General features: G+C 32.4%; 1 protein-coding gene across 1 annotated transcript; it reads right to left on the bottom strand.

Moving 5' to 3' along the window:
• Positions 1–12,349: 12,349 nt before the first annotated feature.
• LOC129311632 (peroxidase 51-like) lies at positions 12,350–14,972 on the bottom strand. Its single transcript, XM_054954016.1, has 4 exons — positions 14,646–14,972; positions 14,355–14,555; positions 14,117–14,282; positions 12,350–12,883 (listed from the first exon to the last, which is right to left on the bottom strand). Exons 1-4 carry the CDS (start codon positions 14,862–14,864, stop codon positions 12,474–12,476), a joined length of 996 nt encoding a protein of 331 aa, XP_054809991.1. The 5' UTR covers positions 14,865–14,972; the 3' UTR covers positions 12,350–12,473.
• Between the last annotated feature and the right edge of the window lie 1,126 nt (positions 14,973–16,098).

Here is a 16,098-nt window from a genome sequence, read left to right as displayed (position 1 = left end):
GAGCTTGCGTGTGAGGAGAGAGCTTACGTGCTTTCTCGCTTTGCTCTGTTGTGTTTCTTTTTCTGCATTTCTTCTATGCTTTTTTCGTGCTCTATTTTCTGTTTTTTTTGTGCATGTGTGTACTTGCTTTCTGTGTTGGTGTTTCATTTTTCTATTACTCTGCATGGCTAAAAGTTCCCCTCTTTTTTGTATTTTTCTCTGTGTTTGCTTTCTGCATTGGTGTTTTCATGTATCTGTTTCTACTTTTTCAGTGCACGCCTTTGCTCCTTCTATTTCTATTTTCTCCTATCTGGTCTCCTTTAGTCTGGCAGTGTTATCATTTTACCTTTCCTCTACGTGCTCTGATTTTGTGTTTTTGGCTGGTGGTAGAGTTTGGTTCTGCTTTTCTCTTATTCTGTACCGAAGGATCTGTTCTCCTCTTTGTTGTTTTTTTTCTGTGGGTGAAATGCACACCTAGCAATTAATTAGTTTTTTTATTTTAAATTAATGTTTACCCTTTTTTGAAATTAGATTATATATTTTCTTTAAATGAAAAACAACAAAATTTAAGGAGAGAAATTTAAGAATAGTTGGGTCTTAAAAAGTTAATTCCCAATATCTTTAGATGGTTGGGATAAATTGGGAGAAATGTTCAAAGATTTAAACAATTTTTTTTTATTTTGTTAAAATTTAATCTTCAAAAGGGTTGAATTTTATTTTTATATTTTTACATTTTTTGATTATTTATGAACTAAAAGAAATAAAATCCTAACCAAAAAAGGTTATCTAAAATAAAATTAAGCCCTATCAATTAAATTAAATTTTTTTGTTTTGAAAATATAATCCTAAAAAGGATTAAATTTTATTTTTGAATTTTTTTTTATTTTTTTAGTTGAATTTATTTTGATTTTGTTAAATTTAAAAAAAATTCCTAGATAAAATATGGTGTTGACGGTTGCCCCTCTTTACTTATTTCTTATGTAAGTATATGAAAAAGTATGTTTTTAAATTCTTACATAAGTGACAAGTAAAGATAGAACATGCATTTTGGTTGGCTATACAATACCTATGAAAAGACCTAATTGCTCTTGACACAACAAGATATGATTAAATACAAGACTATTGCATAACAAACACCACGACATGATTTTTTTTAAGCAATATGATGAGGTGATATGATGCGAATGAAAATGATTAATTGACAAAGATGTGAACACAATGCAAGACTATTAGATAACAAACACAGTAAAATGATTTTTTTGATTTTTTGATTGACGATTTTTTTTTGTTTTAGCAATGTCATGCAAATGAAAATAACTAAACAACAATCGAAACAAAATATATGTTGACTAGATGCCCCGTCTTTATTTGATTTCTAAGTGAGAATTTCATGAGATGATATTCTTATCTTAGAAATGAATGAAGAGAGAAATATGTATTTTGTTTAGAGGGATAAGACTCTTAGGTACCTACAACTAAATAAAAAACACAAAACAAAACAAAACAAAATAAAACAAAGGGTTTAAAATGAAATGTGACTTAGGAAACAAATAAAACAAAACCTCAATGGAGATGAATTGCCTATGTTCTAAAGGATCTGGTGGATGCTTACCTTTACAAGGCTTGAAGGGTGCCTGTCGTGATAGGGCTTTAAAGAATTATGCCAGCTGGTACTGGGCTTTGGGTTGCTTGCTGTTACAGGGCTTTTAAAGAATTGTGTCAGCTGGTACTAAGCTTTGGGGTGCCTGCCGTTATAGGTCTTTAAAGAATCGTGCCAGCTGGTACTGGGTTTTGGGGTGCCTGTCATTACAGGGCTTTTAAAGAATTATGCCAGTTGGTACTGGGATTTAAGGTGCCAGCCGTTATAGGGCTTTGAGGTGACTGCCGTTACAGGGCTTTAAGGGTGCCTGCCATTACAGGGCTTTAAAGAATCGTGCCAACTGGTACTGGACTTTGAGGTGCCTGCCGTGACAGGGCTTTAGAGTGCCTACCATTACATGGCTTTTAAAGAATTGTGCCAATCAGTACTAGGCTTTAGGGTGCTTGTCGTTACGAGGCTTTAAAGAATCATGCCAGCTAGTACTGGACTTTGAGAGTGCCTGCCATTACAGGGCTTTGGGATGCCTATCGTTATAGGGCTTTAGAGAATCGTGCTAGCCGATATTGGGCTTTAAGGTGCCTGCTGTTATAGGGCTTTGAGGGTGCCTGTAGTTACAGGGTTTTAAAGAATCGTGCCAGTTGGTACTAGGCTTTGGAGTGTCTGCCGTTACAGGACTTTAAAGAATTGTGCCAGCCAGTACTAGGCTTTGGGTTGCCTACCATTACAGGGCTTTGAGGTGCCTGCCATTACAGGACTTTTAAAGAAATATGCCAGCCGGTACTGGGCTTTGGGGCACCTGCTGTTACAGGATTTCTAAAGAATCATGCCAGCTGGTATTAGGCTTTAAGGTACCTGCCATTATAGGGCTTTAAAGGTGCCTACTGTTACAAGGCTTTGAGGTGCTTGCTGTTACAGGGCATTTAAAGAATTATACCAACTGGTAATGGGCTTTATAGTGCCTATCGTTACAGGGCTTTGAGAGTGTGAGCATAGGTTTCATCTCACGTGGTAAATATGAGAAACTCACATATGAGGTTTGTTATTTCTTCTCTTACTTCCTTGGGTTCTGTAATTTTTGGTTTTGCCCCAATCTAAAGAGGGCATACTTTCTGTGGCAATGCATGTAATGGGGTGATATGCAATGCATGATTTTTTTTATTTGCCCTAATCTAAGTGAAGGAAAATTTTTGTGTTGAGCATGTAATGGATGGATGATGCGTAATGCATGATGTTTTGATTAAAATTTTAATTTTTTTATGCCTCCAATTTAAATTGTGGCAATTTTGATGCAATGCATGCCGTGAGTGATATGAAAGAGTGAATGATTTGCTTTTGATTTTTTCCAATCTAAATTGTGGAAATTTTTATGTGAAATATGCAATGGGTGGATAATGTGTAATGCATGATTAACTATTTTTAAAAAAACAAATTCAACTCCTCATTTACCCCAATCTAAATTGAGGTTCACTTTAATGTGAAAGATGTAATTTTTCAATTCATGTGAGGATATGGAATGCTCAGTGCATTTGAAATTATAAAATGTATATTTTTTTATTTGCAGGATTTTGATGTAAGAGGGAAACAAAACTTGAAATTAGCAAAATGCTATGGTTCTCTTGGTCATTTGCAATAGGAAAATTGTTGGTCTTCCCAATGAAATTACAAGTCAATGACTTAACAAATTTTGTCACAAGAATTGGACACCAAGGGGTCACATTTTGAGATATCTAAAACTATTTATTCCTCCCATATTGAGGATCTTCAAGACAATTTATTTGCTCATATGAAATGCTTGTTAGACATGGATGTTTCATCTTGTCTATCTTTATCATTAAAGCTTATATAGTCAATAAGTAAAATTGGCACTAATTTTTATATAACAATATCAATGTAAACAATCATTGTAAACAAAAGGCTATGTCTGAAAATGAAATGGAGTGGCCAATCAAGAGAATGTTGGGAATATTTAGAGGCATCTCTATTTGGGTGCAAGAAATGTATGAAGAATAGGCATCATATGGATAAGTCAAAGTCTGAAGTGGAAAATGATGGAATGGTAAAATTGAGAACAACCTAAATTTCATATGATGTGTCTTTGGATAGTATAGAGATGAAAGGGAATGAATATGGAAATTAAAAGGAGGGTCCCCTCTTTATTTTGTATGTTCCTTTGAAAATGACACAATTTTTGAGTAAAAGATCTTATGTTGAGCTATAAGCTTGCCCCAATTTTAACAATCTACATCTTGAAATGATCTCCAATAAGAAAACTGCCTCGATTATATTCAAACAAGTCAAATCTCAATGAGGACTTATGGGGCTTGTAATGGGTTCATAAAATAAAAGGATATTTGGTTCAAAAGTTCTGTGCCCTTATGTAAATTATTCCTCCAACCTTTTTCTTCTTCTACTTTAACATAAAATTATGCTAAAATTCACCTAACAAGAGAGGATATTCAGGGATTGTGATGTAGCATAATAGGATAAAATTATGGGTTGAGAATAGAAAGGATGTGATAGTCTAAACATAAGTGCAAAATCACAATGGAATTCTTTGTTAGACATGTGATCTTGCAAGACTTGGCATTTTTATGGTGTTATCATTGGGAAAGGAAGGAAAATTCTCTTCTATTTCTTCTTTTTCTTGTTTTTTTCTTTCCTTTTCAATTCTTCCTTATGTCCTATTTAATGAGTGAATGCTAGTGAAGGGACAATCTTCTTTTTTGATTTTTAATCAGTAGGAGTATTTTTATTTTTTTTGTATTTATTCTTAGCTCTTGAGCTTTGCTTTCATGAGCTTAGAAATGTAAAGAAATTATTTGAATGGATAAATTTGGAGGGTTAAAAAAAACCTTCAATTGGGTGAAAGAAAGTCTTGATCCTCTCTTAAAATTTGAAAATTCAGTATACACGTATGTTTGAGTACCCTACCCCGACGATATTTGCAAACAAGTGAATGGAAGAAACACTACTCCTAGCTCAATATGGGCAACTAGGGAGAACTCCTTCAAGATTTATGAAAGAAGAAAAAAAATGCCTCATATCTTTGACTTAACTTACTAATGAAGCATGCTATCTTATCTCTCTAATCAATTTCTTTTTATCTTTAATTTCTTTTTCTTTGTTTTTTTTTCAATTCATTCATTCTTTTTCTTTCCTTTTTTGTGTATTTTTATATTTTCATGAAATAAGGGCATTTTATTTCAAGTTGATCTTTTCCATATCCATTGTGATTTTTTCATTGAGAATACCAAACATTAAGGGAGTAATGCACAGAATAAGAGAAGTTTTATGATCAAGGGGTAAAACAAGCAAATAGGGGTGTCAAGTAACAAAGTATGATTACAACATTGACAAAGTTAAACAAAATCATTTTCAGTTATAGAGTTTGACCATACAGACATCACGTAATGAAGATAAGACATGTTAGAAACAATATCCTTGAATTCTTTCTTCAATTATGAATGACCTTATTGATGAGTGTAACATTTGAGCTTGATTTCTTTATCTCCCCTCTTTATTTTTTAACCTCACAACTTGATTAGGAAAACTATGCGCCCTAAGTGAATGCTAGCATCCACACCTACCATATCATTTTTTGATGGTCAAGGTAAGGGTATGAAAGTATATTGTGAAATATTGATGTGCTTTGAATAGATGAGATAATAATAATAGGCATGGAGTGAGAAAATAACTGGCATTGTGGAAAGTAAGGTGGGGGACCATGACCTTTCCATGTAAAGGACCTAAAAAATCTAGCATTTTAAAAATTTCAAAGTCTTTTATCATGGCATGTGATATGAAAATGCATGGATGCCAATGCATTTATTTGCCATATACGACCTTGCTCTAATGAATGATTATTGCGAAATCAAGTGGGGGTCGGGATAGGAAGATGTATTAAAAAGATTAATTTATTTATTTACAACTTTGTATTAGTGTAGGGGACCAATTTGAAAGAATTTTGAATCTCACTTAGAGATATAGGGTTTGTGATTGAATTGAGAGAATTTCAAATATCATTTTTACTACTTGTCAAAGGTTAAATAAGCAAGTATGCTTACTTGTGCCTTAAACCTTTATGTTAAGGAAAGCACAAGATGATTTGGAAATCCCTATAAATAGGGTTTAAATATTAAAAATAGTATAATTTTGTGCATTCTCTTAAGTGATTACAAGGCTACCTCATTTATGCCAAACAAAATTTCCTTTCCTTCATATGCTTATTGCATCATAGGGAAATGAAAAATAACTATTAACCTACAAGGGACCAAAATCCCTACATGATTAAAGTCATGAGAGTAATAGCCTTATAACTTGTTATTGTTTTTTTAAGGAAAGAGAAAAAAATAAGAATAGTTGGTTTTCAGACATTTATGTACAAGAGTCAACTAATTCTTGTTAAATAAAGCTTAATTTATCATATAGGTAAATGAGAAATTTCCAATCTCTTCTAGGTACTTATTGCAATATAAGGAGAAAGGATTAACGAATAGCCTATGAACAGTCAAAACTATGATGTGGCTAATATTTCACTTTCAAAATGAAATGTGTTATTTCACCCTATAACAAGAAAAGTTATTTAATGGGAGTTAGCTAACAAAATGCATCAACTCTTCAATGTTATGAAATGAATTTATAGTCACTGGGGTCAAAGACCTATGGGCAAAGCTTTATTATTTAATGGGAGTTAGCTGACAAAATGCATCAACTCTTCAATGTTATGAAATGAATTTATAGTCACTGGGGTCAAAGACCCACGGCCAAAGCTTTGTTATTTAATGCTAACGCTGTCTTTATGACACATTAATATTGATTAGTGTAATGACATTCAATACCCGCTCTAGCATAAGATACCCAACAACTATTTTCTTTAAGGCAGCATGTACAAATGATATGTCATGATGATGATAATGATGCAATAAAACATGCTCTCATTTTGTGTCCTATTTAGGAAGCTTAAGTCTGTTTATCTTTGTAATCATCAGGTAGAGCTAAAATGGTTGGGATACTAGATTTTCTCTAAAACATGTAGCTCTAAGGTAGGTTTATAGTCCTGATAGATAGAAGGTTCCCAAGATGCCTTCACCACATGGTGAAGACATTACTTAGTAATTTTGACCTTTTGAGAACATAAGCTCTATAAGGATCGAATTTACTAAGTAAGTAATAGCTTGGGTGAGGTATTCGTAGTAACCTCCGAGAGTTTAAAACTCCACAGGGAAACCACTATCAACCTCTAACTAACCTATGATATTCACAGACTCAGGTATAGGGCCCAAAATGTATGTGTTGAATTGTGTAAGTGCACAGAGTGTGATAAGATCATGCAAGCATGTTACCTTATTCATATATGTTACCTAATCCTCACCTGTTAATTAGATCAAACAGAAAGACAAATATATGTACAAATAAAAGTCTTCTATCCTAGAATTTGTTCCACATGTTACTTATCCTAAGACATGTTATAAAAAATGAAAAGAGAGAGAAAAGAGAAAAAGAAGGGGGGAAAAGCACACATAAATTAAAAGGGATAATAATAATAAAAAAATCATATTATATTTTGCGCACAACAGACTTCTATAGGCTTGACTTTCTAACCTATCCTTAGTGGAGTTGCCGATTGTCACACCTAAAAAAATGTGATGTGGATGGCATGCGAGCGGAGGTCCTGACCTTCGCAGCGAGAACCGGATCGAACGAGGAGTTGCTACCAAGATTTTGAGAAATCTCGAGAAACCGATTAAAGGAAGATAAGGATGGTATGCAAAAATAAAGAATAGGTTCAGGAGTCAGTTGAGTATGGAAAAGGTGTTAGGCATCCCACAACACCCGTTCATCAGAATGGTTGCCTGAAGTTTGTTGTGCTATATTAATATGGTTTTAAAATTATTTTAATTATCCCTTTTATATTCATGTGCTTGATATAGAAATGATAAGAATTAAGTGAGAAATATTTATTTATTTACGAGGGAGGACTTGACTTAGAATCCGACTTTAAGGCCTACATACTTTGTAATGGGGATTAAAGTCCACGTAGTTCGAGCTTGAAAGTTGTTGGTGAAAATATTTTTTTTAGAAGAGAAATTAATTAGAAATAATTCACTATTTTACAAATAAAATATTTTTTGAATTTTTGATATGTGTGTTTTAATTTGCAAAAAGTAATGTAATTTTAATTATTTTCTCAATTTTTGAATTTTTGAAATAAAGAAAGAAAAGGGTTTAAAATTATTTTTCTTTGTGTTTTATAATTGAGAATTTTAACTTATATACTTGTAAAGCATTATTAATTCATACGGTAATGCAGTTATTCTAAATATCTGCGGAAATTTTAAAATCTCACATGATAAAAGAATTTAGCAATTTAATTTATTTATATTTTTAAGTGTTAGTAATTTTTGTTTAAGCATGTATGTATGTTTTTAAAGAATTTTAATTGTCATATCTGCAAAGCCTTATTGGCTTATACGGTAATATGATTATCTTAAATATCTGCGGAGATTCTAAAATCTCATACGATAAGGAATTAAATTTAAATACATCTTTAATTTAATTAATTTAATATATAATTTATGTGTGTGTGTGTATTAAAAAACTTAATCGTTATATTTGCAGAGTCTTATTGACTCATACGATAATACAATTATCTTAGAATTCTACGAAAATTCAAAAATCTCACATGACTAAAAGATATAATTGGTAATTATAATTACAATTTAAATACATTAATTTGGTTAATTAATTTTTTTAAATTGTGTATTATATCATTTTTTATAAAAGTCATTTATTTGTTATAAAAATTGAGAATCACTATATCTTGAGGACTTATTATCCCACACGATGAGGTGATTAATTTAAGTCTCTAAAGATTTTTGAAATTTCACATGAGACTTAAATAAATTATTAATTTAGATTATAAAAAGAGAGTTAATTTTAGTATATAAGTTTTACTCTCATATCTGTAAAATCTTTTTGATTCACACAATACAAGATTATCTTGAATATCTGCAGAGATTCAAAGTCTCATACAATAAAAGGATTAAATAATATTCACTTTAAATATATTTTAATGCGTAATTATACAACTCATATTTTTAAATATAAAAATTTTAATCGTTATACCTGTGAAGCCTTATTGACTCACACGACAGTATGATTATCTTAAAGGTCTACGGAGTTTTAAAAATCTCACATGACTCAAAAGATCTAATTAGACAATATAATTATAATTTACATTTATTAGTTTAATTAATTAATATTATATAAAAAAGTTTATTATTTTATTTACAAAAATTTGTTTATGTATTTACCATATAAATTGTGAATCACGATACCTGTGAGGATATATTATCCCATACGATGATGTGATTAATTTAAGTTTCTACAAAGATTCTTAAAATCTCACATAAGACTTAAATATTTATTATAAGATTTATTCTCATATTTGCAAAATCTTATTGATTTACACGATATGAAATTATTCTAAATGCCTATGAAGATTCTTAGAATCTTACACGATAAATAAATAATTGAGATATTTTTATTTGCAATCTGTGCATAATATTATGGTTGGCTAAACAATTTATGCAATAAAGGCAATGAAAAGAATAAATTAATTTGATAATTCACTATTCTTTCAACTTAAGAATGTGTTCTAAAAAAAAATTCAGGTTTGGCATAAACTTTTAGCAAGACTATAACCATGATAGATACAGCTTCAAACCACAATCACCCTACAAATTATCAACAATATTCTCACAAGCTCTTTTTTTGATATATATTTTTATATTTTTATATTTTTGATAGAATGAGTTTCTTTCTCGTTCATTCTCCTTCCTTTATACTCCTCAGCAAGATCCAGAAGCAAACCCTAGCGAAGAAGGAGCTCGATCTCGTGCTCTCTCTTCTCTTCCTTGGTCTCTCCCTTGGTCTCTCCCTTCTCTTCCTCCTGTCTCCTTTCCTACTTCACAGTTGAGTTTTTTTTTGTTTTCTACAACGTCTGGTTTTCTCTCTTCTCTTCCAGTTTTTCTCTCCTTCCTCCTTCTCGATTTTCTATGCCACTCTTCTCCAGTTTTTCTTTCTTTTCTGTCTCTGTTTCTTCTCACTTTTTGTGGCTTTTTTGTCTCTATTTTTCTGCATGATCAAGCATTTTTTTTGGTCTTCTTAGTCTCTATTTTTCCAAAAAAAGCTTGTCGCTCTCGGTCTCTTGCTCCTCCTCTTCCAATCTCTTCTTTTTTCCAGAAAAAAGCTCATCCCTATCACCTCCTCTCTTGCCTCTATTTTTTTTCATTTTTCTATCTCCTCTCAGACTTCTCCTCGTCCATTCCCCCCTTCTTTCATTCCTTCATCCCTTTTAAAGCAAAAACAGGGAAGAGCTTGCATGTGAGGAGAGAGAGCTTACGTGCTTTCTTGCTCTGCTCTGCTATGTTTCTTTTCTGCATTTCATTTGTGCTTTTTTTGTTCTCTGTTTTCTATTTTTTTGTGCATGTGTGTGCTTACTTTCTTTGTTGGTGTTTCATTTTTCTGTTACTTTGCATGGCTGAAAGTTCTCCTTTTTTCTATATTTTTCTCTGTGTTTGCTTTCTGCATTGGTGTTTTTGTGTCTGTTTTTGCTTTTTCAGTGCATACCTTTGCTTCTTTTGTTTCTATTTTCTCCCGTCTGGTTTCCCTTGGTTTGGCGGTGTTATCATTTTACCTTTCCTCTGCATGCTTTGATTTCATGTTTTTGGCTGGTGGCAGAGTCTAGTTCTGGTTTTCTCTTCTTCTGTACTGAAGGATCTGTTCTCCTCTTTGTTGTTTTTTTTTTCTGTGGGTGAAATGCACACCTAGCAATTAATTAGTTTTTTTATTTTAAATTAATGTTTACCCTTTTTTTGAAATTAGATTATATATTTTCTTTAAATGAAAAACAAAAAAATTTAAGTAAAGAAATTTAAGAATAGTTGAGTCTCAAAAAATTGATTCCTAATATCTTTGGATATTTGGGATAAATTGGGAGAAATGTTCAAAGATTTAAACAAAATTTTTTTTGATTTTGTTAAAATTTAATCTTAAAAAGGTTGAATTTTATTTTTATATTTTTACATTTTTTGATTATTTATGAACTAGAAGAAATAAAATCCTAACAAAAAAAGGTTATCTAAAATAAAATTAAATCCTATCAATTAAATTAAATTTTTTTGTTTTGAAAATGTAATCCTAAAAAGGATTAAGTTTTAATTTTGAATTTTTATATTTTTTAGTTGAATTTATTTTGATTTTGTTAAATTTAAAAAAATACTTGAATAAAATATGGTGTTGACATAACCAAACATAAAGTAAGTTTTATTTTTAATAATATCTCTAAACAAAAAATCACTATCAATAAAATCTACAAATTATCTGAAAAAGTTATTGTCTTTTTAAGTTTAAACAAACAAGCCTTAAATGGGGAAGAGGAAAATGAGATTTATTTCTTACTCCAAGAATTTTGTTAAATTACCAAAAAAAAAAAAAAAATCCTATAATTTCTTGATAACAAAAAAATTGAGCTTACCAACCCAAATGAAAATGAATTGTATTCTTACTGCACACTAATAAGTGTGTAAAATTTTTTATTATTTAACTATTTTTATTTTCAAAATTTTAATGTAGTTTTTTATTACATTCTTACCATAGTTTTTTTTTTATTACATTCCATTCTACCTAGTGGAGGCTTCTTCTTCTTGTTTTTTTTTAATTCATTTTTTCCTATGCTTAGGATATACTCCTTCCACTCAAAAATATATGATATTTTAACTGAATCTCACCCTCAATAAAGTACTTGCCTACTTTCTAACCAACTCTATCTTTTTAAATTTATTTCTATTAAATACCCTACAATAAATATGAAGTCATTATCAATAACAGCACCTTTGAAAAAAAAAAATAATTACACCTCGAAAGATTAAAAATATCTTACATTTTTAAACGAAGAGAATACTGTATTCATAAAGTGGTTTCGTTATATCTCATTTTATTTTAAGGAAATAGTGACTACAAGTCTACAACCTCAAATCGTTAAAGACACTGAATAGTTTGTTAACTTTGACGAACTTATTGAAAACAGACAAGTGTATTTGTTTAAATTAAATTGCATCAAATTTTTTGACAGGGTTATCAGATATTCGAAAATAAGAAAGCCGCAAAATATAACCGTCATAAACTTGAGTAAGAACATCAAGCTTAAAGGGGGCCTGAAACAAGTTGGATGTTTATATCAGCCTAACCCAATTAAACTTATTTGGGGAAAATGGACCAGGCTTGCTTTGTACGCGATTTTTCGCAATGTCCTTATTGGTCCCAAAAAGATTAAAGTGTACTCCAAGATGGAGGAATCCGAAGTGAGATTCATTTGTGAACCATTCTGGTTGAGCTATGTGAAATTTGGTTAACTGAATTTCATGGACCTATAATTATTCATTGTTTAATTAAATGATCATTCAAAAAAATTTATGAGATTTCTTTTAGATGATGAGTGGTTAAACTTAAATATCTCTTTTTAATCTTGATTTAAACTAACAGATAGGTTCGATTATTACTTTAAATGGATTAAAAAAATTAGTTAAAATTAATTAAATATAAAAAAATCTTATAAATTTTTAGAATAGAATTTAATGAAGTTAAAAACAATGAAAATTCTGAATTTTATTCTCACCATGTGAGAAGGATGAGTTGAAAATTAGTCATAAATATTCTATCAAATGTTGTCGAGGGTCTTGGATTAAAGACCATCAAGACGAATACAAATTCATTCATAACCAGTTCCACTCTTGACTACATAATAAATTCGCATGTACAACATAAAACCATTCTCTTATTGATATTGAAATAGAACATAATAATAATAATAATAATAATAATAAAGAACTCGTCAATTGTGAAGCACAGAGCAGTCAGTGCGAATATTTCCATTCTTGGCGTTCTTGATGCCCACTCGGCCCAACTTGGTGATCGCGGCGATGAAATTTTGCTGGAAAATGTGGGCGCTGCTGGCGAAGGCATTCACTGCGGGCCTGGACCTCGGGTCGGTAAAAAGGACCTGGTCCGACGTGAACAAGCCCTTCCCTTGCTGCAGATTCTTGTAGTACACGTGGTCGAATGTGTGCGGAGTGGCGGGGTCCATGTTGATGGCTATTCTGGGGTCCACGTTCCTAGGGCACATGGACTTCAGATCCTCCGCGTATTTCGCGTTCAGCGTGGGGTCCACCGGCTTCTTACGGCTATAATTGTACACCCTGTTTGCGAATCTGCGGCAATGCGAGAATCCTAGGGTGTGTGCTCCTGTAACAACGCACATCCTCCGTTAATACTGTCTCTAATCCACCATTGATTTGAAAGTTAATTCATCAAACTGTCCATAATTATTACTTTAATTCGAATCATTTTGATTTATAAGACAGGTACTCACAATTTCAAATTACAAGTAAGATTGAATCTGTGACTACTCATTTACATGACAGCTTACGGGTTATTGACATTGCCCATGACGAATCTTTAATCCTCCTGTTATATACTGTACTTGTTTATTTGTGTTACATGAAATTTAAACCCATACATAACTTATTTTTATGACTAAAAAGTATACCATACATACACTATGTTCCACCGACAGATTTAATCTTCGTGATGAGCTCTCGAGGATACTTTTGGAGATCCTGGATTGTCATTGGAGACCCCAGCAAAAAAGTGTATTCCTTTTTAGAGGAGAAAAGTTTATTAGAACTAGGCCTCCTTGCTCACTAGAACTCATAAGACATGTCTCATAATTTGAAGAGTGCTTATATAAATGTCTACGGATCATTCATTAACAAGATTATTATATTAACAAGATTTGGACTCATTCTCGCATGTCATTAACTAAATCATTATACCGACTAAACCAACATTGATTCACAATAAAAGAGTATACTAGCTAATATGTTTCCATATTCACAGCGAGATTTTTGTTGGGAAAATTGAAAAGGATAAGATGGCAATATTGTTGTCATGGCTCGTCAAATGGTGGGCAAAGAAAATTTCTCAAGAAAATGATTAAATGAATGCGAACCATGCACTCCTAATTATAACATGAACTCAGTTAAGTAATATAAAGTTCAACCAAGTGATTTATTCAAAATATTTTATCTCTTACAATATATTCTAATTAATTTTAATATTTTTAAAACATTCAACTATATATAGAAGTATAATAGCATATCTTGCATATATCTCCCTACATTGTAGATTGATGATAAGAAAAATGGGTCCAACCGAGTCCAGTAATTTGTTTCTTTTGTATTTTATAAGCAAGACCATTAATGTGAGATCCTATTGGAGCACATGCAGGGTGGGAGAGAGAAAAACAAGATAAGGAGAATTTGATAAATTTGGGCGGTCACACTGCGAATAAAAGCGGAAGGAGACTCTCATAAGGGTAGAGATGGGAGAAGTGAAAAGAAAAGAAGGGAAAGAAAAGGAAAGTCCCTCTCCCAATAAAAGACAGCCTTGAAAGCAAGTGGGCCCCGCAACATTTACCTGAGAGGGCAATCATTTCCGTTTGGGTGAGGCCATTGGAAGCAAACAGAGAATTGAGCTGATTCAAGTTGAAATTCGGCTGTGGCAGCCTCCCATTCACGTTCGATGCCTTCGACACCAACCCATCGTATCTCCCCAGCTCCACCGTATACGACGGCCCTCCGGCCTATCATCAATCATACTCAGTCCAACAAAACTGAAGTCACCGATATTAAAATGTGAGGGTGAATTAACAAACCAGTGCTATGGCATCACGAGTGGCGAGAGCCAGAATATCAGCACACGACACTTTGTTCCTGCACCGAGGAACAGCGTCCACCGCAGCTTTTGCTTTGATCACCGTGTCGAACCCATCTCCGGCCAATGACAGATTATCTGGATGATCCTTCTCCGCTTTGTTGTTCTTTGTCGACGCCACCAGAATCGAAGCGTCACAGCCCTGTAAGAAACACACATAGACACACATATCACAGTCATTGCAACCAAAAAATTTGAAACTTGTACTGTTCTGTGGTGATTATATACGAACATGGACGAAGCAGTCGTGGAAGAAGAGACGAATGGTGGCGGGAGCTGTGACGAAAGTCTGGTGAAATTTCTTGCGAACTGCTTCTCTAACGATGTTCTCGAGATTGGGGCAGATTTTGGAGTAGTGGTGTGGACTTAGCTGAGCATAAGAGAAGTAGGGATAAAGACACAGACTTAGCGAGAGGGACCAGACAAGGATGAGACGATGAAGCCCACCCATCTGCGCAGTTTCTGACAAGGAAAAAGAACAGAGAATTGTGGGATGAAACTGGGTGTGAACCAGTGATATGATTATGCGGAGGAAAAAGTTAGAGAGGGTGTGTGATACATATATACTCCGATAGCTAAACGGAGATGTTTTTTTTTTTTTTTTTTTGGGGGGGGGGGGTCACGAGCTAGCCAGTTGTATTGGGCACTCTAAGATCTGTTCTCAGAGCAAGAGAGCCATGATTTCTTTTGAATAATAATAATAATAATACAGAACAGTAGGCTTCGATGAGAGGTAAATACTGTTGAAGCTTGATCTGTGAATGGCCTCTTTTGTCTTATTAATATGTCCGATGTGATCGTTAGGACAGGTAGGGCCAGATTGGAATTGAAATTCTCAATTCCCAAAAGGAGGTGGACCAACACAGCAAGTTAATTAAAAAAACAAAGGCAAATTAATGAGCTAGTTTCTTCTAGATTTTGCAGGATTTAAAAGAGAGAATATGGAAAGAGATCAAGAATTGGATTACTATACGTATGGTGCATGGGTTTTTATGTGTAATATTTTTCAAAAGTAAGATAAGAAATGATAAAGAATATTTATCATGGGCAATATACATGCTTTATGAACAAGAATGTGGAGTGCCATTCAAGGTAAGGATAATTACCTAGATGAATAGAAGTGTACTTATTTTGCTTGCTTGCTTGCATGAGCTCACTATTGTTTCCTATCAGTGTTATGGTTGAGATATAAAGTGGGATGGGAAGGCTCAGATTTGCTATATATGCCGTTTCAGTTTTTGATGAGTTACAAATTAAGGAAGGGACCATACCATTGGGGAATCATGTACTTTTGCTGACAGTTTCTCACACCAAATTTACTTTTATTGTTCGTGCACTCTTCCATGCTGTACTTCATTTCTAAATACTACTATCTTATCCATTTTAATCTTTTATAGTAGTTATCCATCCTAAAAGAAAAAAGAACTTCAAAGATTGGCACTTCATCAAAGGATTGCGGTAAAATTTAAAAATAATAAAAAAAATAATAGAAAGATCTTAAAAGAATTAATTAATTTAAGTTAAGTTTTAAGTGTTAATTTAAAAATTTATAATTTAATCTTTTAATTTTTTTAATTTTATTGTGATGAATTTTTAACTTGTATTCTAAATTTTAATAAGAAAAATAAAATTTTTTTATTCTTTAACAATATTAAAATTTAAAAAATAAATTATAAATTCATTAC

Source organism: Prosopis cineraria, unplaced genomic scaffold (assembly GCF_029017545.1).
Source record: "Prosopis cineraria cultivar Desert tree isolate PC_DT_omini unplaced genomic scaffold, ASM2901754v1 PC5, whole genome shotgun sequence".
Taxonomy (NCBI): domain Eukaryota; kingdom Viridiplantae; phylum Streptophyta; class Magnoliopsida; order Fabales; family Fabaceae; genus Prosopis; species Prosopis cineraria.
This window is presented reverse-complemented; position numbering and strand designations above follow the sequence as displayed.

What these genes read in the sequence shown, in the direction of transcription:
- LOC129311632 (XM_054954016.1), bottom strand. Translation starts at nt 14,864, where the DNA reads ATGGGTGGGCTTCATCGTCTCATCCTTGTCTGGTCCCTCTCGCTAAGT. An exon ending in TCCACGACTGCTTCGTCCAT is followed by an intron (nt 14,556 to 14,645) that starts GTTCGTATATAA and finishes TGTTTCTTACAG; the next exon opens with GGCTGTGACGCTTCGATTCT. An exon ending in CTCGTGATGCCATAGCACTG is followed by an intron (nt 14,283 to 14,354) that starts GTTTGTTAATTC and finishes GATTGATGATAG; the next exon opens with GCCGGAGGGCCGTCGTATAC.